The sequence below is a fragment of the Sapajus apella genome, unplaced genomic scaffold (genome assembly GCF_009761245.1).
Source record: "Sapajus apella isolate SASKATOON/1434 unplaced genomic scaffold, GSC_monkey_1.0 scaffold67, whole genome shotgun sequence".
Lineage (NCBI taxonomy): Eukaryota > Metazoa > Chordata > Mammalia > Primates > Cebidae > Sapajus > Sapajus apella.
In genome coordinates, this window is record NW_022437007.1 from 10832816 (window position 1) to 10854549 (window position 21734).

At 36.4% G+C, this 21734-nt stretch overlaps 1 protein-coding gene across 1 annotated transcript in view; it reads left to right on the forward strand.

Annotated features, from left to right (window-relative positions):
- The window catches only part of DCHS2 (dachsous cadherin-related 2), a 272685-nt gene that overhangs the window by 199964 nt on the left and 50987 nt on the right, over nucleotides 1–21734 (forward strand). The window contains exon 13 of the mRNA XM_032248619.1: nucleotides 1043–1900. Coding sequence (XP_032104510.1) covers nucleotides 1043–1900 — 858 coding nt within the window. The remainder of the gene's footprint in view (nucleotides 1–1042; nucleotides 1901–21734) is intronic.

A 21734-nucleotide genomic window follows, 5' to 3' on the forward strand; every position in this document is an offset into this window, starting at 1 on the left:
CCAATTGTCTCCACTTTTTGTGTAAATTAACTATGCCTCATGAATGAAAATACAAGGCCCTCTCCTCCTCCTTAAAACTACCTATAGCTGTTGTTTCCCCTCAATGACACTCCACTTGGTCCCTATATACCTCTGATATGCAGGCTCTAGTAAGTTCCCACACTATTGGGCCTGCTCTTCATCCAAAGAATATGGCTGGCAAGTATTTGAACCACATTTTTCCTCCCTAATTTTCATGGTTATTTAAAAATGTCTTTGAAATCTTTTTGTCCTTGTGTTCAATTTTAATTTTTTTTCTACTTGATACCATGGAATATAGTAAAGGGCAGATTTTTTTTTAAAGGAATAGATGAATAGAACATTGTCCTTACTTATGTTTTGGAAGAAATAGCAAAGTGTCCAACTAATTCTAACCAAAGTGTTATGATTCATGTACAAAACTTTGTGGACTTGTAGAAGAGACAGCTTACTGCAATAGTATAACAGGCATGAAATCTGTAGTGGGTAATATTTGGGAAAATAACCACAAATCAAATCTGCTAGTTTCTGATTGATAGCTAAAAAAAAGGACATTATATTCCCAAGTTAGAGTTTTGGATGCCAATGACCACAGCCCTTTTTTTCCCACACTTTATTATATTCTGTTTCTTATCCTCAACTCCTATTGTTTTTTATGTTAAATAAAACATATATCTTCATCCTGTTATGAGGAAAAATACATTAAAATTAAAAGTTGAAGATGCACACAAAGAAATCATATGGCTGCAAATCAGTGAAAACTAGCGTTCTAATTATTGACTGATTAAAGACAGGCATTGAATCATATTATTCTGTTTATTCCCTCAATAGAACAGAAGTTTCATGAGGACAGAGTCTTTATTGTGTTGACTGTTATATCCCCAATATTTACAAAAGTGCCGGGATAAAATATAATCAGGAATAAATATCTTTTTGAATGAATGTGTAAATAAATACCATAGATAGTGCTAGCAAAGAGCTACTACTTTTTCAATTCAAATGAATTTGGAATTTCTTTTAATAGATGGAAATACCGATGAGTACTTTGCTATAAATGAGATGTCAGGAGAACTCTCAACCACTCGTGCTTTGGACCGGGAGCAAGTCAGCAATTTCACCCTTGCCATCCTGTGCTCTGATCTGGGAGATCCGCCTAGGAGCTCTGTAATACACCTGCAAGTTAGAGTTTTGGATGCCAATGACCACAGCCCTTTTTTTCCCACACTTTATTATCAGTCGTCTGTGAGAGAAGATGCTGAAGTGGGAACAGTGGTTCTTATGCTTTCAGCTGTGGACAAGGATGAAGGCCTGAATGGGCAAACTGAGTATCTTTTGACTGATGAGGCCTCTGGTGCATTCACCATTGATCCTACGTCAGGTACATTGAGAACCAGCAACACCCTCAACCGTGAAGCCAGATCTCAGCATACATTTAGTGCTGTGGCCAGAGACTGCAGCATCGAGGGCTCACGAAGCACTACTGTAATTATAAAAGTATATATCACTGATGTTAATGACAATGACCCACTTTTGGAACAGAACCCTTTAGATATTTTTCTTTCCCCCCAGTCACCTACAAACCAGACAACTGTCATTCTGAAAGCCGATGACCCAGACTTGGGGCCCAATGGAACTGTGGTTTTTAGTCTTGCAGAGACCCAGTCAATGTTTTCTATTGATAAACATACAGGAGAAATTCAGCTTCAGCAAAGTCTGTCTTCAGAATATTTCCCTTTCTGGCTGCAGTTAAAAGTTACGGACCAGGGTGTTCCAGCTAGGATGACCACAGGTCTCTTGGTCATTCACATGGAAGGAGAAGATGTAAAGATTTCCTTCAGCCAACACCTGTATAAAGGGCTTGTGACTGAAAACTGTGAGGCAGGTGAGTGTCTGTTCGAGTTCTTCATATGTTGTACCTGTTTTGACAAAATGCTTAAGAGTATGGATTATACTACAAGAGTGCCATTGTGCATTCAATTTTAAATTTTTTACTCCAATGCTTATTATTGGTATTGGAATAAACATGTTAAGAGGAGCCTGGTCTGAGATGTAACGTCAGGGCAGAAGACAGTGAGGACCAAATTCCTTCTGACCTCTGAAGGAGGGCTCTTCCATTAAAGATCCAGTTAGAAAAGCTAAGGAATAAATGGATGGGGAGCCTTCAATCTGCTGTTCTTATTGTGTTTTCTTGGACCCTGGTTAGAATTGTTCTTAGTTCCCTTAGGTTTGGAATTACTTAATTAAATTTAGCTTTTATCTTTTTAATAGAATTTACTTAAAAAATTTCTTTTTTAAATCTTATGCATAAAAAAAAGCTAGAAACACTTCTGGAAATAACATAAGGATGTGGTATCCACAAATATCCAGGTGGGTGTACATGTTAAGACATCTGGAGCAATAGGTTGGGACCTTTATTTGAAGAGCAAATATGACATGTATGAAGGGCCTAAGTTTAAGTTGAGAGGTAAACTAAAAGTTGCAGGTGTAACAGGTAACAAAAGGGCAAAAGGAAAGGATGACAGTTAAGGAGGCTGTTGAAGCTGACTAGATGCAATGAATCTATACCTGGGTTGGTAGGGTTTCTTGGGCACCTGTGAAAAATAATGACAACGTCATAAAATATTGATTGACATTTCAAGTTGGATGATGCCTTGCTTGGAACATGAACTCATTACAACCTGCTAGATTATATTTTAAACACCAGAAGATGATTTTTCCTTGTTTGTTGGTTTTTTGCCTTCAAATTTCAAATTCTAGTGGTTTTGAAAGATTGTAAATCCATATGTCAGTGTTAGAATAGCCTTAATATAAATTGTTTCATAGTGTTTTATAGCTGCCAGCATCATTTTCTCCCCAAAACACCTGCAATCTTAACCTTTATTTTCAAATGAAAAATTGGTGCCTTTTGGAAGTTGAAGTTCTCTGTGGGCCACTCACATATTTGATCTATCAGTAGGCACCACTTAGCATCTTGAGTGAATTGAGTGATTTATTTTTGGTATCGTCACACATTTTCATCACTCCAAATTGCTTTCAGCATTTTCCTGTTCTTTTAAGAAAACAAAAAAATTAAAAGTTAAAGCAAATAACTCCAATGTATTTTTATTTGTTTAACATTTCTTTGCCGGAAAGCCCACAGGCTCAGCTTTTGATTAACATTGCATTCATCTATTAGCAATATTAAACTTAACACCTCAATTGTTTAAAATAATGTATAGCTTCAGCCCTTTGGTTGGTAAAATTTCTTTAAGAGTCAGTCATGAAATGTTCACTTAGCTATGGGAAGAGGCACTCTATGAATTTCTGGTAAGACACAGGCTGGCCCCACAGCAGTGTGACAAGAGAAGTTAACGTCCAAATGACTCCCCACTCTTTACTGTGAATGCCACCCCTCCTGACCACCCCCTCCCCCTGCATTTCCAAGAGATAAGAGAGAACATAACCATCCTGAATCTCTTTAAAAGTTAGGGATAAACCACTTGGTTACCCATGATGTTTAACTCAACTAAACAGTGTAAATGAATCCCCTAGAAACCAGCTTTTATTTCTTCAATTTCATTTCCAGTGCTTTGGTTGTCACAATAAGAATGAACCAGAAACCATAGTCCGTGATGTGGACTATTCACAACTTCATGCATTTCATTGAATTGCCAGGAGGGGAAAAATGGAAATTAAGAATGATATTGATACCCTGATTAAAAGTAAATACTCAGACCTTGAAAATGAAATAAAATTAAAACATGATGACACATGAGAGCACTCTCACTAGTAAGATGTATTCAATATGGTACAATACATAAATTAGATCTTGATGGTTTGGAGGAAAAACCCTTCTTCCAGCCCTTTGGCAGTTGATCTGGTGAATTCAGCCTACACTCTGGGTAAGGCTGGGCGCATATGTGTTAGAGTGGGAAACTTCTGACACCAATTAGTGTAGCTAGGTGTGTCAGCCTCTGTGATGGCTCTACTGGGCATATGCTCTTTGATGACTTCCTCAAAGGGATACTGTTAAGATTAAACTAAGTTTTAAGAGGATACTAGTCATTGCTTTGGTTGTTATTTTTGTTAACTTCCTGTCCCAAATCCATGAATTTTATAAAGTTAGCTGGATATAAATTCTCATGAGAGCAACCAGTTGTTGCATAGCAATTATATTACAACAATGAACTACTTACGTTTGTTAGAGGCCTATGGTATGTCTTATTTTGTCTTCAAACCAGGTAAGAATAATGCTTTCCAAGGTGATGGATTTCTCCATAAACACAGTGTTATTCTCAACTTTGGAATGTATGAATGTTCCCACATATGAATTCCTATGATAATGAAAGAGGGAAGCACCTGTTACCTGTCATTTCTGTTTTGTTATTTAGGGACAGTCTCATATTTTGGTATAAATTCATTGTAATGAGGATTATCTAACTAACCGTATACAGTGGTATGGAATTTAATCACTTTACTTATGACTCCAAGATAGCTCTGGAGGAGAAAGATAGAGAAACGTCTTATTCTCAGAAGAAGATACATACTTCACAAAGCAGTTTTTAATCTTTGTGAATTCACCCAAGTCCCACATCTGGCCCTCAGCCATACACACATAAGACCTCATTTGATTAACTCACCAAGGATCTCCTTTCCTCAGGAGTGGGAACTTATTCACCGATATGAAGGAGACTGATATATACACCATGACAGTTTTGTTATTTCTTTGGTGAGCTGTGATTCTTACGTGGATTACAGTACTCATATTGGAATGACCAGTTCTCTCTTTCTAGGCATAAAAGACACAAGAAGCCAAGTTGTAATCAGAAAGTTGCTTGCTAATCCTCAACAATTAGGAGGAGGATGTCATTCAAGTGTTGAGTGTCATCAGCCTACATTACTCTTTCCTCCGGCAGAATTTACACAGCTCTGCCAAGTGGGATTTTATGATGCCTTCATTGACTGTGTGGGCTTCCATTACTCACCAGTTTCCTTTTGATATACACATTCCTTGCTGGTATCTTAACACCTCTGTCAAAACTTTGGCCCTGGAAGCCACTTACAATTTTTATGGTGATTTTGCATAACTGTGTTCTGAACTGTTGTGCTTTGCTTATAAATGTTAAAGCGTTAATGTTTGGGAACTATATTAATACTTTTTTCTCTTGCCTATCTGTGGATAAGCTTCCGCCTATTCTACAAAACACATCCATTTGCTGTGGATAGCATTAGGATTGTTACAGCGGGAGCACAAGAGAGGATATTCTCCCTTTGATAAACAAAATGCGGAGTGGGGCTCATAAAAATATTAGATCAAGCATCAAAAAATCAACTAATTATGTGTGCATGTCAGCTCTGCTGTTTAAAACTGTAACTCTGCTTCATATATCTTTAACTCTTGAAGGACACTCATCAATATTCCCGAAGATACCCTGCATGGTTTTTCTCCTTCTCCAACAGACTTCCTATTAAATGTTGACCATATACTTGAGATGTTATACACTATATTCAATTTTAAGGGGCCTTGAACATCTATTCATTTAGTCTCTTACTAGGTAGCTTTGATGATTAAATGAACACTTTGTAATCTCTAAAGCATTTCACCATCATGACTACCAACAGTTACAAGTCTAAGATATGAAGATGAAAGTGCAGCCAAATACTGTGGATAGCAGAGCCAGAGGATGTTTGCTCCGAGTGGGTATTCCCCAAATGTTTATTGATATCATTTTACCATTTAACCATTACTTCTAAGATAACAAAAGACATATACATTTGCAAATGAAAAAAAAAAACAAAACATAGAGTAAGAGGAAAGCGTGGAAGAGAAAGTTGTGCCAGGCAGTGGAAATGGCATGCACACAGCTTGGGGCCTCCAGAGGGTGTGGTGAGTTGTCCTTGTGACCAAGCGTCTCATCTGGAATAGCTGGAGAGTAGCATGCACAGAGGCTCATGTGCTTTCCAGCCATAACTTGGAAGAGAGAGACATTGATGGCTTTTAAATTATCAAAATCAACCTTGACATGGTAGAAAGCTCACTTTGGAAGCTGTGTGGAGGGTAGCCTGGGGGAGAGAGATGAGTTAGAAGGATACTGTGGTGATCTGGGTGATAAAGACCGGGACCTGAAGAAAGCCACAGCAGTGAGGGATGACAAGAGGGAATGTGCTTCTCAAGTGTTTCCAGGATAGCCTCAATGAGGCCTGGGGGTTATTTATATCTGAGGCTGCCAACCAAGATTACACGAGATCCCAGGGGAGCTTTAAAAAATTACTAATACACAGACATCTACCCCTTTGCCGCATCCAGTTAAATGGTAATCATTCATTGAAGGTAGACCACACATTGTTTATTTGTAGAAGCTCCCATGCTACTCCAATGTGCAGTAAAGGGTGAAGGTAGAGTGAGGACTGAGAAGAAAACATAAAGTAACATCAATATTTTATAGGAGTTGATTAAATAATGCATCTGAAAAGGAGACTGAGATGGAGGACTGGGGTGGGGGTGACAATTCCCTGGAGGATGTTGTTAGAGAAATAAGAAAGTGGCACATTTAAGAAAAAGGAGGTGGTCAACCATGTTTAATATGGAGCAGGGATTAGGTAAGATAGAGACTGAAAAATGACTGCAGTTTATTTAGGAGCCTGTCCCCAAAGCAGAAGTAAATGAGGCAGTGGAGTGCCACCTGCTGGGAGTGGGGCTACAGCTCACTGAGTCCCTGGCTTGGTTAAGTTGGAAAGAGCATTACCTGAAATGGTCTGGGCCTGCCATCTTGGTATCAGGAGTTGTGAACTTGGGAGAAAGGAAAGTATGTCTGAAATAGCCAGTCCATGTGTTAAATATAGAGGATAAGGCAATAAGGGAATGGCATTAAAGGCAAAATAAGGTGCTTGGAGAGTACAGAGAGGAAGTTCTGAGGAGTAAGTTTGCTCTGTTGAAGTTGCTCAGGATTTGGGCCAAGAATAGATAACCAGCAGCCCAAGCTTTCTAATGTGAATTCTGGAGTCAGCTGTGGCTTCTGATAGCAATTCTTCATAGCTAAACAGAACAACTTATAGTTAAACAGAACAACTTAGGAGGGAATTGGGATTCTTGGAGTGAACTAGTTCAATAGAGATTTATTTTAAAAGTGAAGTGCAGAGTGAAGAAGTGAAATCAGTCCCTGAAATAAGACAAGGACATCAGTTTATTTTTCACAAGGTTTTCCTCTGTAGGGAAAGAAAGGAACATGGCAATGGCTTGAAGAACCGTGAGGAATCAGAGGGTTATTTTGTTCTGTTTCTGAAAGCAGGAGGATTTTGGGTATTTGCAATTTATGGCACTGGAAAATTTACAAGAAACTTTCATTACTTTATTATAGGAAATTAATTTTTTTACATTTAAAAAATTTTAATTTTTAATTTCTGCTGGTGTGTAGTAGGCATATACATTTATATGGCGCATGAAATGTTTTGATACAGGCATGCAATGTGTAGTAATCACATCAGGCTAAACAGAGTAACCATTTCCTCAAGCATGTATCCTTTCTTTCTGTTACAGACAATCCAGTTAAACTCTTAGCTAGTTTTACATGTATAGTAAATTATTGGTGACTATAGGAGCTCTGTTGTGCTATCAAATACTAGACTTTATTCATTCTCTCTAACTATATTTTTGTACCCATTAACCAGTCCCACTTCCCCTCTAACCTTCCACTACCCTTCCCAGCCTCTGGTAATGATTCTTCTCTCTATTTCCATGAGTTCAATTATTGTAATTTTTAGCACCACAAATAAGTGAGAACATGTGAAGCTTTTCTCTCGGTGCCTGGCTTATTTCACTTAACATAATGACCTCCAGTTCCATCCATGTTGTTGCAAATGACTCGGTCTCATTTTTTTTTTTTTTTTATGGCTGAATGGTACCCTATTGTGTATATGTACCACATTTTCTTTATCTGTTCACCTGTTGATGGACACTTAGCTTGCTTCTCAATCTTGGCTACGGTGAACAATCCTGCAATAAACATGGGAATGCAGATATCTCTTCAATATACTGATTTTCTCTCTTTTGAGAATATATCTAACAGTGGTGATCCCTGGATCATATGATAGCTCTATTTTTAGTTTCTTGAGGAACCTCCACACTGCTATTTATAGTGGTTGAGCAAATTTACATTCCTACCAACAGCATACAAGGATTCCCATTTCTCAGCATCCTCACTGGCATTTGTTTTCCCTGTCTTTGGATATAAGCCATTTTAAATGAGGTGAGATGATATCTCATGTAGTTTTTTTGATTTGCATTTCTCTGATAATCAGTGATGTTGAGCACCTTTTTTTAGATACCTTTTGTCATTTGTATATCTTTTTTTGAGAGATGTCTGTATGGGTCTTTTGCCCATTTTTAAATCAGATTATTACATCTCCTTCCAAAGAGTTATTTGAGCTTCATATACATTATGGTTATTAATTCCTTGTCAGATAGATAGTTTGCAAGTATTTTCTCCATTCCTGTGGGTTGTCTCTTCACTTTTCTGATTGTTTCCTTTGCTGTGTGGACGTTTTTCACTTGATATGATATCATTTCTCTATTTTTGCTTTGGTTGCTTATATTTCTGGAGTATTACTCAGTAAGTCTACTCTCACTCTTATTTTTTAGAGAGTTTCTCCAATGTTTTCTTTTAGTAGTTTCATAGTTTGAGGTCTTAGGTTTAAATCTTTAATTCATTTTTAATTTTTGTATGTGGTGAGAGGTAGGGGTCTAGTTTTATTCTTTTGCACATGGATATCCAGTTTTCCCAGCACCATTTATTGAAGAGACTGTTCTTTTCCCAGTGTGTGTTCTTGCACCTTTGTGAAAAATGAGTTCATTGCGGATGTCTGGATTTGTTTCTGGAGTCTCTATTCAGTTTTATTGGTGTATGCGTTTGTTTTTGTGCCAGAATGATGCTGTTTTGTTACTATGGCTCTGTCGTATAATTTGAAGCCAGGAAATGTGATTCCTTTAGTTTTGTTCTTTTTGCTCAGGTTAGCTTTGACTAATATGGGTCTTTTATAATTTCATATAAATTTTAGATTTCTTCTCCACATTTCTGTGAAGAAAGTCATTGGTATTTTGGTAGGGATTGCGTCGAATCTGTAGGTTGCTTATGGTAGTATGGACATTTTAACACTATTGATTCTTCCAATCCACGAACATGAAATATCTTTTCCTTTTTCGTGAATCCTCAATTTATTTTCATCAATGTTTTATAGTTTTCATTGCAGAAGTCTTTCACTTCTTTGGTTAATTCCTAGGTATTTTATTTTATTTGTAGCTGTTGTAAATGGGATTAGTTCCTTGTTTCTTTTTCAGATTGTTTGTTGCTGGCATGGCAATATGCCATGAATTTTTGTATGCTGATTTTGTATCCTGCAACTACTGAGTTTGCTTTTCAGTTTTAATAGTTTTTTGGAGGAGTCTTTACGTTTTTCCAAATATAAGATTATATCATCTGCAAACAAGAATAATTTGACTTCTTCCTTACAAATTTGGGTGTCCTTTATTTCGTTCCCTTGTCTGATTGCTCTAGCTAGACTTCCAGTGCTATGTTGAATAACAGTGGTGAAAATGGGCATCCTTGTCATATTCAGATCTTAGAAGAAAAGCTTTTAGTTTTTCCCCATTCAGTATGATAACTAGCTGTGAGTCTGTCATATATGGCTTTTATTGTGCTGAGGTATGTTTCTTCTATACCCAGTTTGTTGAACATGTTTATCATGAAGAGATGTTGAATTTTATCAAGTGCTTTTTCAGCATGAATTGAAATAATAATATGGTCCTTTATTCTGTTGACATGATGTATCACACCAGTTGGTTTATGTAAGTTGAACCATTCTTGTATCCCTAGGATGAATCCCACTTGGTCGTAATGAATAATCTTTTTAATGTGTTGTTGAATTGGTTTGCTAGTATTTTGTTGAGGATTTTTTCATCAGTGTTCATCAGAGACATGGCCTGTACTTTTCTCTTTTTTTGACGTCTCTTTGTCTGGTTTTGGTATGAAGATAATAATGGCCTTGTAGAATGAGTTTGGTAGTATTCCCTCTTCCTCTATTTTTTGGAATAGTTTCAGTGGGATAGGTATTAGTTCTTCTTTAAATGTTTGCTAGAATTCAGCAGTGAAGTCATCAGGTCCTGGGATTTTCTTTGCTGGCAGACTTTTTATTACAGTTTTAATCTCATTACATGTTATTGGTCTGTTCAGGCTTTGGACTTCTTCATAGTTCAATCTTGGTAGGTAATATGTGTCTATAAATTTATCCATTTATCTTTTTTTTTTTTTTTTTTTGAGACAGAGTTTCGCTCTTTTTACCCAGGCTGGGGGGCAATGGGGCGATCTCGGCTCACCGCAACCTCCGCCTCCTGGGTTCAGGCAATTCTCCTGCCTCAGCCTCCTGAGTAGCTGGGATTACAGGCACACGCCACCATGCCCAGCTAATTTTTTGTATTTTTAGTAGAGACGGGGTTTCACCATGTTGACCAGGATGGTCTCGATCTCTTGACCTCGTGATCCACCCGCCTCGGCCTCCCAAAGTGCTGGGATTACAGGCGTTATCCTATGTTTTCTAACTTATTGGTGTATAATTGTTCATAGTAGCCACTAATGTTCCTTTAAATTTCTGTAGTATCTGTTGGAATACCTTCTTTTTTGCTTATGATTTTATTTCTTTATGTCTTCTCTCTTTTTTTCTAAGTCTGGCTAAAGATTTGTTGTGTTTATCTTTTCAAAAAACCAACTTTTGTTCCCTTGATATTTTGTATTGTTTTCTTCATTTAAGTTTCATGTATTTCTGCTCTCATCTTTGTTATTTCTTTTCTTCTCCCATTGGTTTGCTCTTGCTTTTCTAGTTCTTTAAGATGCATTGTTAGATTGTTTATTTGACATTTTTCTACTTTTTTGCTGTAGGCACTTATTGCTATAAACTTTCCTCTTTGTACTGCTTTTGCTGTATCCCATAGGATTTGGTATTTTATCTTTCCATTATCATTTGTTTCAAGAAATTTTAAAATTTCCATTTAAATTTTTCCATTAAATCACTCGTCATTCAGGAGCATATTTTAAATTTTTCATGTGTTCATTTAATTTCCAAAATACTGTTTGTTATTGATTTCTAGTTTTATTCCTTTGTAGTCAGAGAAGATATTTGATCTAATTTTAATTCTTGTCAATATTTTGTGAAGACTTGTTTTGAGGCCTAACATATGGCCTGTGCTTTAAGAATGGTCCATGTGCTGAGGAGAAGAATGTGTATTCTGCAGCCATTGGATGAAATGTCCTACAAATATCTATTGGGTCTATTTGGTCTATGGTGCATATTGAGTCTGATGTTTGTTCGTTGATTGTCTGGATTATCTATCCAATTTGGAAAGTGGAGTGTCGAAGTCTTCAGTTATTATTATGTTGGGGTCTATCTCTCTCTTTAGGTCTAATAATATTTTCTTTATATATCTGGGTGCTCCAATGTTGGGTGCATGTATGTTTACATACATTGTATCCTCTTGCTGAATTGATTTCTTTAGCATTACATAACGACCTTCTTTGTCTATATTTATAGTTTTTGTGTTGAAATCGATTGTATATGATATAAATATAGCTACTTTTCCTCATTTTTGGTTTCCATTTGCATGGAATATCTTTTTTCCAGTTCTTTATTTTCAGTCTGTTTGTCTCTTCATAGGTGAAGAGTGTTTCTAGTATGCAAAAGATCATCGAGTCTTCTTATATCCATTCCACCATGCTATGTCTTTTGTTTGGGGAGTTTAGTCTGCTTACATTCAATGTTATTATGTATAAATAAGGATTTTCTCCTACCATTTTGTTGTTTTCTGATTGTTTTAGGGTCTTTTCTTTCCTTTTTCTTATCTTCCTGACTGCCTTTTAGTGAAGGTGGTTTTCTCTGGTTGTATATTTTAATTTCTTGCTTTTTTGTGTATTCATTGCATATTTTTTGATTTGAGGATACCATGAGGCTTGCAAATATCTCATAGCCTATTATTTTAAACTGATGATAACTTGGCACTGGTTGCATAAACAAACAAACAATCAACCAAACAAAGAGCAAACTAATAAAGACTAAACTTTAGGCAAGTGCTGTGGCTCACACCTGTAATTCCAGGACTTCAAGAGACTGAGGCAGGTGGATCACTTGAGGCTAGCAGTTCAAGACCAGTCAGGCTAACATGAGGAAACCCCATCTCTACTTTAAAAGATACAAAAATTAGCCAGGCATGGTGCACATACCTGTAATCTCAGCTACTCAGGAAGCAGAGGCACAAGAATCACTTGAACCCGGGAGGTGGAGTTTGCAGTGAGCCAAGATCACAACACTGCACTCCAATCTGGGTGGCAGAGCAAGACTCTTTATCAAAAATTTAAAAAAGACTACACTGTTCCCTCACTTTCCAACTTTTTGTTGTTTCTATTTATATCTTATTGTACTGTGTTTGACCATGTCCTGAAAAGTTGTAGTTATTACTTTTGGTTGGTTCATTATTTAGTCTTTCTGCTTAGGACAGGAATAGTTTACACACCACAGTTACAGTTATAATAGTCTGTGGTTTTCTGTGTACTATTACCAGTGAGTTCTGTACCTTCAGATGATTTCTTATTGCTCATTAATGTCCCTCTCTTTCTGATTAAAATACTCCATGTAGGATATCCTGTAGGACAGGTCTGGTGTTGATGAAATCCTTCACCTTTTGTTTGTCTGGGAAAGTTTTTATTTATCCTTCATATTTGAATATTTTCACTGAGTATAGTATTCTAGGACAAAAGTTTATTTCTTAAGAACTTTAAATATGTCATGCCATTCTCTCTTTTCCTGTAAGGTTTTCACGAAAACTCTGCTTCCAGATGTACTGGAGCTCCATTACCTGTTGTTTCCTTTCTTGTGCTGCTTTTAGAATCCTTTCTTTATCCTTGATCTTTGGGAATTTATAAATGTCATGAGGTAGTCTTCTTGGGGTTAAAACTGCTTGGTGTTCTATAATTTTCTTGTGCTTATATTGGTATCTTTCTCTAGGTTTGGGGAATTCTCTGTTATCATCCCTTTGAATAAATTTTCTACTCTTACCTCTTTCTCTACTCTCCCTTCAAGGCCAATAACTCTTAGAGTTGTCCTTTTGAGGCTATTTTCTAGATCTTGTAGATGTACTTTATTCTTTTTTATCCTTTTTTCTATTGTCTCCTCTGTCAAATAGCCTGCTTTGAAGCTCACTAATTCTTTCTTCTGCTTGATCTGTTTTGTTGCTGAGACTGTAATGCATTCTTCAGTACATTAATTGCATTTTTCAATTTCAGAATTTTTGCTTGATTTTTTTCAATTATTTCAATCTCTGTAAAATTTATCTGATAGGATTCAGAACTCCCATGCCGTGTTATCTTGAAATTCCTTTGAGTTTTCTCAAAATAGCTATTTTGAATTCTCTGTCTGAAAGGTCACATATCTCAGTTTCTCCAGGATTAGTCCCTGGTGCCTTATTTAGTTCATTTGGTGAGGTCATGTTTTCCTGGATGGTACTGATGCTTGTGGATGTTCATCAGTGTCTGGGAATTGAAGAGTAGACATTTATTGTAGTATTTACCATCTAGATTGTTTGTTCCTCTTCTTCTTGGGAAAGGTTTCCAGGTATTCAAAGTGACATTGGTGTTATGATCTAAGTTTTTGGTCACTGCAGTCATATCTGCATTAGGGGTTTCCTAATGGAGAGGCACCACCTTGGTGGTCCTGGATACAAGCCAGAAGAATTATCTTGATTACCAGGCAGAGACTCTTATTCTCTTCCCTGACTTCCTCCCAAACAAATTCTTTTGCTCTAGGCTGAGCTGCCTGAAGCTGTGGAAGGGGTGATACAAGAACCTCTGTGCCCACCACCACTGGGACTGCTCTGGGTCAGACCTAAAGCCAGCACAGCACTGGGTCTCATCAAAAGCCTATAGTAACCACTGCCTTGCTACCACTGATGTTTGCTCAAGGCCGTAGGGCCCAACAGTGGGTGCTGAAACCAGCTAAGCTGTGTCCTTTCCTTTAGGACATTGAGTTCCCCTCAAGCCTAGGTGGTACAGAGATGTTGTCAGAAAATCAGGACTCCTGACAGCATCTACCTGGTCCTCTATTCTACCACAGCTGAGCTGGCACCCAAACCTCAAGACAAAAATCCATCCTTTTCTTCCCTCCCCTTTGCATAAGCAGAAGAGTTCCTCTCATATGGCCACCACCACTCCGGGCTCATGATGAATACTGTTTGACTACTGCCAGTGTTCACTCAAGGCCAAAGGAATGTTGAGTCCACTTGTGGTGAATATTGCCAGGCCTGCGATTCTCCCTTCAGGGCAGTAGGCTCCCCTCTGCCTTGGAGCAGTTCAAGAAATGCTGTCCAAGAACCAAGGCCTGGAATCAGTGATTCCAAGAACCTACTTGGTGCTTGGTCCCACTGTAACTGAGCTGGTACTAAACTGCAAGACAAAGTCCATTTTCCTCTTCCTTCTCTTTTTCTCTAGCAGAAGGGGTCTCCCCTCATAGACACTACATCTGGGAATATGTCACACCACACATGTGACCCATGTGCTGGGTCTCACATGAAGCCAGCACATCTCTGAGTCTCACCCAAGGTTCATGGTGAGTACTCATGGCTACCAAGGAGTACTTCAGGGCCCAAGGAATCTTTCATTAGCAGGTGGTGAATCTTGTCAGGACTAGGTCTTTCCCTTCAAGAAGACAGGTTTCTTTCTGACCCAGGGTGTGTCTAGAAATGTTGTCTGGGAGCTAGGGCTTGGAATCAGGGCCTCAGCACTCTGACTAATGCCCCATCATACTGTGGCTGAGCTGGTGTCCAAGTTGCAAGACAAAGTTTTCTTTATCCTTCCCTCTCCTCTGCTCAAGTGGAAGGAAAGAGTCTGTCCTGGAGCTATAAGCTGCACTGCCTGGGATTGGGGACCGGTGGTGAAAGTACTCCCTTGGCCACCCTAGTTGGTGTCTCAGTAGGTCATGTGCTCCCCCAAGTCCACTGGCTTCAAGCCCAGCACAATTCCTTATCCAGGAATTATAGTCCTTGTGGCCTAGACAACCTTTCAAGTTTATTTAGGACCCCAGAGCTCTTTAGCCTGCAGTGGCAAGGTTTGCTGGAATTCAGGTTCCATCTGCTGAGATGGGAGATTCCCCTATCACTAGGGCTGGACTAAATGTTCCCTCCATAGGTGCTGGCTGAGTTCTGGCTAGTGTTGCTTTCTGCTGTGAACGGACAGCACTGAGTTCCAGTGCAAAGTCCCACAATCACTATGCTCTCCCCCTCCCAAGGGCACAGTTTCTCTCTCTTCAACCCATGGCCACTGCCAGGGGATGGAGAAGGGGTGGGGGCGTGGTGTATGCAATTCAAGACTGTCTCTACTCTCTTCAGTGCCTCTTTTGGTGATACGAAGTAAACATCAGGTCCTGTGATTGCTCACCTGATTTTTGGTTCTTATGAAGTTCCTTTTTTTGTGTAGATAATTGTTCAATTTTGTGTTCCTGTTGGGAGCACAATCTGTGGAGACTTCTATTTTGTCATCTTGTTCAACCTCCTCATTAATATTTAACAAAAATAGAACAAAACATTTAGTAGCAATCACAAGATTTTGTTTTTGTTTCTAATTGGCATCTATTGTTTGTGGATGTCTGAAGCCTGCTTTCAGATTATTTTGAGGATAAAAATGTTGTTTTCATGAAGAGCCGCTGCAAAATATTGTAGTTTTATTATTTGGCAAATAAAAACATCTTAAAAGATATTTCTTTAACTGAAGTATATCTGTAAATTTTGGTAGATACATTTACGTTGTTTTTTGAGATGATTGGAAATGTTCTGGGCATCTCAAAACCGAAGTTGAGAATTGTTCACATAGAAAAATGGTGCAACTTTTCTTTCTGAACACATGCAGCCTCTGGATTCTAGCTTGGTCTGGAGTTCTGGGAGCTGGAAAAGATAATGAGGATGGCTCCTGAGAATTCAGGGAATCTAAAGTCTGAGTGTCAACTTTGGGATGACAGCCCAGACAGGAAATGGTTGGAAAGTGAGGGAAAATTGGCAGCACCAGGTCCACAGGCAAGATGTTGAATCTGATCCAACACTGAAGCAGCAGTGAAAATTCTCCAACTCATGTTTTAAATATAGCCTTCTGTAAATTACAAAATTAGAAACGTAATTGGAACACCCAGAGATCATTTTAGCACCTGCCTTTCTCTAAGTTGCTATGTGTGCATTTTTAAATAATTAAATGCAACAATTTATAATCACTTCTTTGAAAGTTGCTCATTAAAATCTGTAATCCTATTAAAAGCATATTTCAGACTTAATCAATTATGTTTACTTCTCATTGCATGCATTAACTTTATGATGATTTTTCTGCATATCTTTTTTTTTGCTAAAACTTATAAAAAATAAATAAGCAGTTTTCTGGCTTCTCTATTATTTCTTTAGGTGTCCACAAAAGCAAGTAAGTTTAGAAATGTATACCATTTTCATTTTAAAGCATGATTTTCATCTATCCACAAATTTTGGAATATTATTTCTTTTGAGCATACATTTTCCATGCTTTGTCTCACATCAGGAGTGATTTTTTTAAAAGCCTTAGTAACATTTCAGCCATTTTTAATGATAGGAAAGTGGTAGAAAAAAATCAACACATTTCTTTTTTTTAAATTGTGTTAAAAAAAATACATAACAAAGAATTTCCCATCTTGGTTATTTCTAAGTGTACGGCAGTGTTAACTGTGTGTGCATTGTCACACAGCAGATCTCTAGACATTTTTCATTTTGTAAAATTCAAACTGTGCCCTTTGAGCAATTTTCTTCTGCCCCCTCTACCAACCCTTAGCAAATGCCATTCTATTTTCTAAGAGTCTGACTACTTTAAATGCTTATATAAGTGGAATCATACAGTATTTGTTTTTGTAACTGGCTTGTTTCACATAATGTCCTTAAGCTTTATCCATTATGTAGCATATAACAGGATTTCATTTTCTTCTTTCTAAAGGCTGAATAATATTTCATTGTATGTATATACCACATTTTGATTATCCATTCATTCAGTGAGGGGCATTTAGGTTGCTTCTACCTCTCATTTATTATTTTTAAAAATGCTGCAATGAACATGAGCGTGCTGATACCCCTTTGAGATCCTGTTTTCAATTCTTGGGGATACATATCCTGAAGTGGAGTTGCTGGATCATAAAGTAATTCTATTTTTAATTTTTGAGGAACCTCTGTACTATGTTCCATAGTGGCCTGCACCATTTTACATTCCCAGCAACAGTGCACAAAGGTTCTGATTTCTCAACATCCTTGTCAACATCTGTCATTTTCTGATTTTTAAAAAAAAATTTTAATATAGTGGCCATCCTAATGGGTATAAGGTAATATCTTGTGGTTTTGATTTTCACTTTGTTTATATTTAATGATATTGATCATTTGGATATCATCTTTGGAGAAATGTTTGTTCAAATCCTTTGTTCATTTTTAATCAGAATTTTTTTCTCTTTTAGTTGCAAGAGTTATTTATATACTATGGATATTAACCTCTCATCAGGTATATGGCTTGCAGATATTTTCTTCTATTTAATCTGTTGATTGTTTCCTGTGCTGTGAAAAAGCTTTAAGTTTGATATACTCCTACTTTCTATTTTTTGCTTTTGTTGCCCCTGCTTTTGGTCTTATATCCAAAGAATCATTGCTAAATTCAATGTCCTGAAGCTCTCCTCCTATATTATATCAACTTTAGAGTTTCAGTTCTTACAGTGACATCTCTAATCCATTCTGAGTTTATCTTTGTATATGGTATGAGAAAAGAGTCCAACTTTAGTATTTTGCATATGGATATTCAGTTTTCCAAGCACTGTTAAAGATACTATTCATAACCTATTTTATAGCCTTGGTACCCTTTTTGAAGTTCATTTCATCATATTCATGTGGGTTTATTCCTAGGCCTTATATTCTGTTCCATTAGTCTAAATGGCTGTCTTTATTCTAGTATCACACATTTTGATTGGTGTAGCTTTGTAAAATGTTTTGAAGACAGGAAGTATGAGGCCTCTAGGATTGTTTAACTTTCGCAAGATTATTTTTGGCTATTCAGGGTCCTTTGACATTCTATATTTATTTTACGGTAGCTTGTATGAATTCTACCAAAAATGACATTGGAAATTTGGTAGGGATTGAATTGAATCTGTAGCTTGCTTTTGGTAGTATGGACACTTTAACAATGTTTCCTTCCACTTCATAAACATGGGATGTTATTACAATTACTTGTGATTTCTTTGATTTCCTTCAGTAATGTTTTATAATTTTCAATGTACAAATATTTTACCTCCTTGATTAAGTTTATTCTTAAGTATTTTATTCTGTTTGACTCTGTTGTAAATGATATTGTTTTTCTAATTTTCTTTTCAGATTGCTTGTTGTTACTGGATAGAAACACAACTAATATTTGTATATTGTGTTTGTATCCTGAACTTTGCTGAATTTATTAGTTTTTCTTGCGGCATCTTTAGGGTTTTCCACATATAGGATTATTCTTTACAGATAATTTTGCTTTTTTTTTCTTTTTAGTTTGCATGCTTTCCCCCCTCCCTCTTTCTCTTATCTAATTACTCAGGCTAGGACTTATATTACTGTGTTAAATAGGAGTGGTAATAGTGGGCACTCTGGCTGGGCATGGTGGCTCACACCTGTAATCCCAGCACTTTGGGAGGCTGAGGCAGGTGGATCACCTGAGGTCAGGAGTTGAAGACCAGCCTGGCCAACATGGTAAAACCTTGTCTCCACAAAAATACATTAGTCAGGCATGATGGCAGGTGCCTATAATCCCAGCTATTCAGGAGGCTGAGGCAGGAGAATTGCTTGAAACTGGAAGACAGGGGTTGCAGTAAGCCAAGATCTTGCCATTGCACTCCAGCCTGGGTAACAGAGTGAGACTCCATCTCAAAAAAAAAAAAAGAACATTCTTGTCTTGTTTCTAATCTTAGCATAAATGCTTTTGGTTTTTCACTGTCGAGTGTTGGGTTAGCTGTGGGGTTTTTATATATAGCCTTTATTATGTTAAAATAATTTCCTTTTATTCCTACCTTGTTTTGAGTTTTTTTTTCTTTTTCTTTGTTTTTTTTTTACCCTTAGTCTAAGCACTAATGTTTTGAGTTTTTACCATAAACCATGTTGAATTTTGTTATATGCTTTTTCTGCATCTACTGAGATGATCATGTAATTTTTATTTTTTGTTCTGTTAATGTGGTTTATCACATTAATTTGGTTTTTGTATGTTGAACAATTCTTGTATCCCAGGGACAAACCTCATTTGGTCATGGTGTATAATCCTTTTAATGTGCTGCTGAATTCTGCTTGCTAGTATTTTGTTGATAAATTTTGCATGTATATTTATCAGGGAGATTGCTCTAAAGAAAACTTTCTTTCCTTTTAATATCTTTGACTTTGGAATGAGAGTAATGCTGTCCTCATAAATATGAGTTTCAAAGTATTCTCTCTTCTTCATTTTCTTGAAAGAGTTTGAGAAGAATTGACATTAATTCTTTAAACATTTGTTAGAATTCTCCATGATGCCATCTTGTCCTGGACTTTGCTTTGTTGGGAGGTTTTGATTATTAACTCAATCACCTTACTAGGTACAGGTGTCTTGAGATTTTCTATTTATTCATGATTCAATCTTGGTAGGTTATATATTTCCAAGAATTTATTCATTTCATCTAGGTTATCTAATTTATTGTTGTATAATTGTTCAAATTAGTCTTTTAGGATCCCTTTGGATTTCTGTGGCATTGGTTGTAATGTCTCCTTTTTCATTTCAGATTCATTTCCTTTCTCTCTCTCTGTCTCATAAGTCTAGCAAAGGCTTTGCCAATTTTGTTAAACTTTTCAAAAAATTAACTTAATTTCATTGATTTTTAAATTATTTTTCTATCATTTTATTTATTTCTGCTTTAATATTTATTTCCTTCCTTCTACTAACTTTGAGTTACGTTTGTTCTTCTTTCTCTGGTTCCTTGTGTTGTAAGGTTAGGTTGTTAATTTGAGATCTGTTTTCTTTTTAAATGTAAGTGTTTACCACTTTTAACTTTCTTTGTAGTATTGCTATCATTACATCCCATAATTCTTGGTATGTTTTGTTTCTGTTTTTATCTCAATATATTTTCTAAATTTTCTTTTGATTTCTTTTTGATATATCAGTAGTTCAAGAATGTGTTAAGTTCCATATACTTGAAAATTTTTTAGTTTTCCTTTTGTTAATAATTTTGAGTTTCATTACATTGTCATTGAATGGACTTTTTATCATTATATAATGTCCTTATTTACACCTTGTGATCGTTTTTAACTTAAAGCCAATTTTTCCTCATAAAAGTATGATCACTTCTGCACCCTTTTGGATAGCATTTGTATGGAATATTTTTATCTTTTCACTTTCAGCCTATTCGTGCATTGTTCTATGTAAAGTGAATCTCTAATAGTCAACATATAGCCGGATCTTATTTTTCATTTGTTTGTTTTCTTCTCTTGCTACCTTCATTTGTGTTTTGTTAATTTTTTTGCAACACCGTTCCTTAATATTTTTCTTATTTCCTTTTGTGTTTCTTCTATGCATATTTTCTTTGTGGTTACTAGGGAGATTATATACAATATCTTATATTAATAATTTATTTTATACTTATAATAGCTCAGGTTCAATTACATACAAAAACTCTGCTCATTTACATCCCCCCAACACATTCTATATTATCAATGTTACAGATTACATCTTTTTATATTTCATATCCATTAACATTGTTAGTATAGTTATTTTTATTATATCTTTTAAATTCTATACCAGAATAAAAGTGATTTTTCATCACTATTACCATATTATATTTATCTTTACAAGAGCTGTATACATTTTTTTGTGTTTTCATTTGCTGTCTAGTGTCATTTTGTTTCAACTTGAAAGACTTACTTTCTCATATTTTGTAAGGCAGGTTTAGTAGAGTTGAAATCCCTCAACTTTTGTTTATCTAGGAAAGTCACCTCTCCTTCATTTATGAAGGACAGTTTTGGAAGATGTGGTATGCTTGGTTGGCAATTTTCTTTCTTTCAGCCCTTTGAGTACATTATCCTATTCCCTTCTGATCTCTACTGGCTCTGGTGAGAAATCCACTTAATTTTTTGGGAGCTCCCTTGTTCTGGATGAGTCACTTTTTCTCCTTTTCTTTTTTTGTTTTAAGATTTTTCTCAACATTTACAATTGGATTTTAATTTGTTTTTATGTAGAGCTCTTTGGATTTATCCTATGTATAGTCCTTTGAGTATCATGAAAATGGTTGTCTATTTTCCTCCTCAGATTTGGGGACTTTTTGGCCATTGTTTCTTCAAATAAGCTCTTTACCCATTGTCCTTTATTTCTCTCTTCTCCTTCAGAAGCTTTCATAATGAATAAATTGGTTCACTTGATGATGTTCCATGAGTTTTTTTAGGCTTTCTTTACTTTCTTCATTCTTTTTTTCTTTTTGTTCTTCTAACTTGATAATTCCAAATGATCTGTCTTCAAGTCCACTTATTCTTCTGTTTGATTAAGTCTTCTGTTAAGTCCCTCTGGTGAATTTTTCAATTCAGTTATTTTATTCTTCAGTTCCACAACTTCTGGGGTTTTAAAAATTAGTTTCTATCTCTTTATTGATATTCTCACTTAGTTCCTGCAGTTTTCTTG